Here is a 6,345-nt window from a genome sequence, read left to right as displayed (position 1 = left end):
AACAGCAGAAAATTTAAGATTAACATGAGATTGGTATAAACTGCACTCTACCTCCACGACATCATAACTTTCTAAAAAAATCTAATTTCTGTTCTGTGATTTCTGTGCGGCATGGTCCATAGATCACCTGAGCCAACATTCATAACAATCAATTCAAATGTATAGGAGGAGTACTTTTCAAAAATGGCCGCAACCTTAATAGGTGGAGTGTTAATGTGAGACATGGAATGCGACAAGTGTGACGAGTGGAACAACATGTAAAAAGTAGATTTTCTGTAAATCGAGGGGGGTCAAAAGTTATAGTGCAATTTTGAACTGCTGGTGGCACTATAGAGTGAGTGCTAGAGACTCCATAATTGGTCAGATGACAATTAAGGACCACCACTACGAGTGTGCCAAACTGAATCATTTTCCTTCATAAAGTTTTTAAGGCTGCCATGGACTCCAATTGGTTAAGAAGAAAAAGAAGAAGAATACCAACAGAAGCTTTGGGACTTGGCCCCTAATAGCCAGCAATATGGGCTCCCCGAGACTTTTTACAATGTTCCATACTTTCTTGTAAGTCTATTGTGGATAGGTTAAAGGGAAAATATAACCAAAATGAGCAATTATGTCTCTTATTTCCATATCTTCTTCGAAAGCTTGAAACAACATAAAAGAAAACGTAAATATAATTGATGTGAAATTATTATTTCCTACTATATATGCTTTGTTTGGTCCATTCATCGTAAGATTGTTCCGTATCACCATTGGTCTGTTCAGTTTCATCCCTGGATCGTTCAGCCTCAAAATTGGTCACACAGGACTTCATGTGTGCTGTCAGAATGACTAACGAGTAAGTGATTCCACATTTCCTTTGGGATATTATTGGCGCTTTGGGAGTCTGGTGGCAGAGCAGTGGATCAAGTTTCATTTGAAAAGGGGCTATGTAAAGAACTAAAGGGATTTTTTTAGGTCAGTCTTCATTTAATTATACCAAAATCACAAACAAGTTGGCACAAAGGTATGTATTCCAGAAAGTGTTGCATTGTACCAGGTATAGGTCGTAATTAGTGGTGATAAGGAAAGTACAAACCTATGTCTAAAGAGTGCATACCTTTTGTTTCTGTTAATTGCATGAAGATTTATAGACAGACTGCTCCTTCAGTTGGGCACATACCCTAAAATACAAAAATGTAAAACATAAATGAATGGTAAGGATCAGACTTAACCCTAGACATATAAGTATTACAATCTTTTTGTCAAAACATATTTAAACACATCCTTCTGTGGGAGCACTGAGCACACAGGAAGGAAAAAGGCTGGACTGCAAGAGTATTTGTGGAGAACAAAGTCATTGGCATCTATTGTTCCAGTGAAAGTTCCAATTCACTGGCATTTATGACTAGTAAAGCTCATACAGTATGTTGCAGGAAATATTTTTGCCACCTTTTAAACATTGGAGAAAAAGTGGAGTATAATAGACGAAATACAAACGCCAGAAAGACTGTACGACGTGTCTGCATCTGGGATACTGGATACTGTTAGTAGACCTTTGATTAAGGATATCCTTTGGAGACAGGATTGTTTTTCCTTCACACGTTTTTGATTGCTGCGGTTGATAAGTGAAAGTGAGCAATTCCCACGGAGGTTCTCTCATACTAGAAGTGGATTGTACACCAAAGAATGATGCGCCTTTTTCAACAAGATTTCAATGTACCTACCAAAACCATTTAAAAACCAACAATAACCATGCTGAGAAATAAAGCCATTCATGTAGCTGTATGGGTAGCATGTGGAATCTTGGTAAGTTTTAACAAACATTTAAAAAAGTAAATATAAGTTAAAAGTTAACTAATGTTAAAACAATATTTTAGTTTATACTTATGATAAATATAGGTTGTTAATGTAGAGAAATTGCTGTATTATATAATAAAAAATTGTATAATGTTAAAATGTGATTTTGATGCGTTAAGAAAACTACATTATCAACAATATTAATATAAACTGCACTTAATTCAAACAAATTATAAAATTATAAAAAATAACCAATTAAATTTGCCAGGGAACATATCATATTTTAACTACTTTACAACTTCTTTACTTTTTTATGTCCAGATGTAAATCTTTCATCTGTCTGCCATTTTTTTCAGAGTACCATGGTGCTATGTAGACAGCAATGTAGCATCAAAGTTGTCAAGACTATTTCCAACACAAAGTCTATAATCATCACATTGAATAACGAAGACGGTAAATGCCAGTACAGTGCTTTTGTCAGGGAACAACATAAAGACTCCAAGGAATGTCAACCGGCCCGGGAACTTCTCTCACATGTTGAATGCAAAATTGAGAATTTGGATCCTGGAACCTGGTACCACTTGAACATCACATCAAGGATGGATGAAAAGCAACAGATGCAACAGAATCTGTCCCTGCCAACTAGTAAGGAATCCACGATCCATTAAGAAATTATGTACTTTACATTCTATTTTGAAGTATCTTAATAAGACAAATTCTAAAATGGCATTCAGTTGTTTAAAGGAAAAGTAATAAAAAAATGAAAGTAACCAAAAATCACATGTGTCCATTATAAATGATTATATAATAAGTTAATATTTATAAATAAAAAATATTTTTTTAATTTAGCAGAATTTTAGAAGAATTAAACACATTCTTGATTCAAGAGTAACTGCTCAACCACAAATACTTTGTGTTGATTAACACTGAATCTTATTTATTATATGCAAAAAAATACATTTTGAATTTTTTTTACAGCGTACACATAAAATCAAACTGACACATATTGAAAACTTTACAAATCTCATTGACTCTTTTAGATCTTGTAACTCATGGCACAGTGGTTCCATTGTTAGCACTGTTAGCATCGTTACAGCTAGAAGTTTCCCGGTTTGAGCTCTGGCTGGGACGGGAAGCCTTTTGCTTTTGGGAGAACAGAGTTTGAATGTTCACCCTGTGTCAGAGTGGGTTTACTCTGGGTGCTCCGGTTTCCTTTCACATTCCAAATACATGCACTTTATGTTGATTAAGGATTCCAAATTGTCCCCCCCAACTTGTGTATAGAACTGACTTGTGTATGGATTGACTTGTTCTCGCCATAAATATAGCCAATGCTGGAATGGCGATAAAAGGGAGTTTAGTTGTTCCAAACATCTATACATTTCTTTGTTTGGTTGATGATGTTAGCAACCAACAATTCTGAGGCACCATCGACTACAATAGTAGGGAATACATTTTAGTACTTTTTCGGTTCCATTGAACACAAAATAAGATATTTTGAGGAATGTCGGAAAACAAACAGTTCTGGGGCACATTTGACTACCATAGCAGTCAATGGTGCTTAAAAACTGTTGGTTGCTAACATTATTCCAAAATGTATCTCGTTTTGTTCAACCGAACAAAGAAATGTCTACATGTTTGTAACAACTAGAGAGTAAAGAATTTACATTTTTGGGTGGAGTATCCCATTAGAATGAATAAAACAAGCAAACAATGTTTTTTGACTAAATATTATAGTATCTCTATAGAGATATTTAAACCTACAACATGCAAAAACCCAGTCGTGTAAAGTCAGATACATCAGGGATGGCTCTTCTTATTGTAAAGAGCCAGGTATATATGTTTTTTTTTGTTTTAAAAATTAAATGTATTTACAATAGACTCTTACATAAGAGATGTTAATCAGAGTCTAGAGTCCAGAGTGTTGGGGCTGGGGTCCTTTGACCTTGACAAACAAGCAACCAGCTATAGCAACAATGCAGAACACTATAGCAATATGGTTATCAGAATCACCCAAAACACTCAGAAGTGAAGAATAAAGTGCTGGTACCCTCCTCCAACACAATATCAACAACCCAGACCAACAGCTTATCAAAATGACTCATAACTGCATAGCAACACAATTGCAATCTCTGTAGAAAAACATTCTAGCAACAACCTTTAGAGTCAGGAACTTCCCTGTCAGAACCACTCAACACTTTATACCAATGCCCTGGTAAGCTCCCACAAATAATCTTGAATTAATTAATTAATCTTTTGTTAGTCACTAAACTCAATTAGCTTTCTTACCCCATTGGCATATTTTGTTGCTTGTTTTAAGAACCAAATGATTTACATTTCATATTTTTGTGAAAAAAATACTTATTTTCCTAGCTAATTTTGCTCCTCAAAAAATGCACCTTGATTCAAGCATTTGTGGCCATTTGTACTGGAAACAAGACAAAAATACTAAGTAAGAAAGTAATTTTTCCATTGAACACTTAGAACTGCATAGCAAAAGATAATACAAAACTTCAATGGACTAGGCAAGTGCAAATGTCTGAGTGTCACAATGTTAAATTAGATGTGAGGAAAATTTGGTCTGTGCTGATAATGTGCTGTGTGTATATATACATGTCTGGGCTGGAATCCAAAACAGAAGCTTGACTCTGGGACAGTCCTCCCCCTCCCTTCCTGCTCATTGTTCTTTTGTTCCAACATGTACAAAGACTTCTTACCCTCATTAGAGGGTCAATCTGATTTATACAACATGTACTGTGGCTCCTAAAAATATTTGGATGCTTATAAATCACATTTAACATGTGAATGTTGTTCTATTAAAGGGATAATTCACCCAAAAATTCTGTCATTATTTACTCGCCATTATGTAATTCATACCTGTATAAATTACTTTGTTCTGATGAAAACGTACACTGTTAACGATTTGCTTGTATTTTTACAGTACGTTACTGGCAGCACGGTTGCCAGTAAGTTAATGTATTTTGATTTACAGTGCTGTACTGTAATAGATTACTACAGTACAAAAAATATTGCTGTATAGATACAACACAGTACTTTACTGTATTTTTACTATATTTTTACTGCAATTTACTGTAATACCTATATTGACAAATTACTATTTAATTCGTATTGGCAATAATTACAAATATTATTATATATTTTAGCTAGTTTGGATATAAATCTGTAGTTATTAATATTATAAAACTGCTATACTTGACATTATGAATCAAAAGTCAATCCAGGCAAATTTTTTATTGAATCATTTCATTGAAACAAAAAATATTAAAACATTTAAAACAGTATTGAAGAATGATGTATTACATTAACAACATATAATGACTATGTACAGTAGTCAACATTTAAAGTGGATCAAAAAGGCAAGAACAATACCTATTCTTGTAACTTTTTTGACCCACTTCAAATGTTGACTACTATATATATTACAACATTTAAGAGAGCAAAAATATTCATACATTACATATCAAAACAAACAATAGCAACAAAGTGACAGGTGTCATCTAACACTGGCAAAGAAAACACTGGTCTGTAGTTAAAATGTTCCATTCAAACTGAGTGTCGTGTGTAAGAGTGTTGTGTGTGGCTGTGTGAGAGTGTTGTGTGTAAGAGTGTTGTGTGTGGCTGTGTGAGAGTGTTGTGTGTGGCTGTGTGAGAGTGTTGTGTGTTGCTGTGTGAGAGTGTTGTGTGGGGCTGTGTGACAGTGTTGTGTGTGGCTGTGTGAGAGTGTTCAGTAACACTTTACTATAAGGTTTTATTCCATAACATTTATTAATGGTTTAGATAATATGAACTAACAATGAACAATATATTTTTCAACATTAATAATATTTGAGAATTCATTATGAATTAACTAATGTGAACAGAGATAAATTGATTGATTTAAAAATGTATTGCCAAATGTTAAAATGTATTAACATCCTATGTTAACAAATAGAACCTTATTGTAAGTGTTACTAAAAAGTCAGAAGTAAAACCAGAAACAAATTTGAATAAAAGTTGTATTATAAATACATGGTCAATACTTATAGAAACTCATAAGCCCAGGGTGCAAAAGTGGACCAAACTGTGACGTTAGAGCTGTAAGAAGAAATATATAATGATATGTTACTTGCTGAAATTTAGAAACCATTCTGTTTAATATATACGCTTAAGATAGTCAATCAAAAATGTAGCAAAATGATCATTTAAATGTTTTCCCCTGTATACATTAACATTAAGAGTTCAAATATTTGGGATTGCATTTTCTATACCTTTGGTGTAGCGAAAGTCAATGTGTTTTTGGAAATGCATTTAAAGCTGATCGCGCTCCTCTTTCCGTACAGCGTCATTACGTAAAGGCGGAGTCAGCAGCGCTCTTTAGCAAAGTACGTGCATTGATTTGAGGTGTTGGAAGCAATATCGCTACAAATATATTGTCATACAAAACTTTTTGGCCAACTGAATGTAAAACACTCCAAAGAACATCATATCTGCTTCTGCGGATATACCGTAAATACAGAAATAAGCGCCGCAAACACATTTATAAATCTGTTAGTAATGAAATCTGTATGG

At 34.0% G+C, this 6,345-nt stretch overlaps 1 protein-coding gene across 1 annotated transcript in view; it reads left to right on the top strand.

Annotated features, from left to right (window-relative positions):
- The first annotated feature begins 1,353 nt into the window (after positions 1-1,353).
- Positions 1,354-6,345, top strand: part of ptprb (protein tyrosine phosphatase receptor type b) — a 66,517-nt gene continuing 61,525 nt past the window's right edge. The window contains exons 1-2 of the mRNA XM_079454998.1: positions 1,354-1,785; positions 2,133-2,421. Coding sequence (XP_079311124.1) covers positions 1,732-1,785; positions 2,133-2,421 — 343 coding nt within the window. The 5' untranslated portion in view covers positions 1,354-1,731. The remainder of the gene's footprint in view (positions 1,786-2,132; positions 2,422-6,345) is intronic.

Source organism: Barbatula barbatula (genome assembly GCF_947034865.1).
Source record: "Barbatula barbatula genome assembly, chromosome: 4".
Taxonomy (NCBI): domain Eukaryota; kingdom Metazoa; phylum Chordata; class Actinopteri; order Cypriniformes; family Nemacheilidae; genus Barbatula; species Barbatula barbatula.
This window is presented reverse-complemented; position numbering and strand designations above follow the sequence as displayed.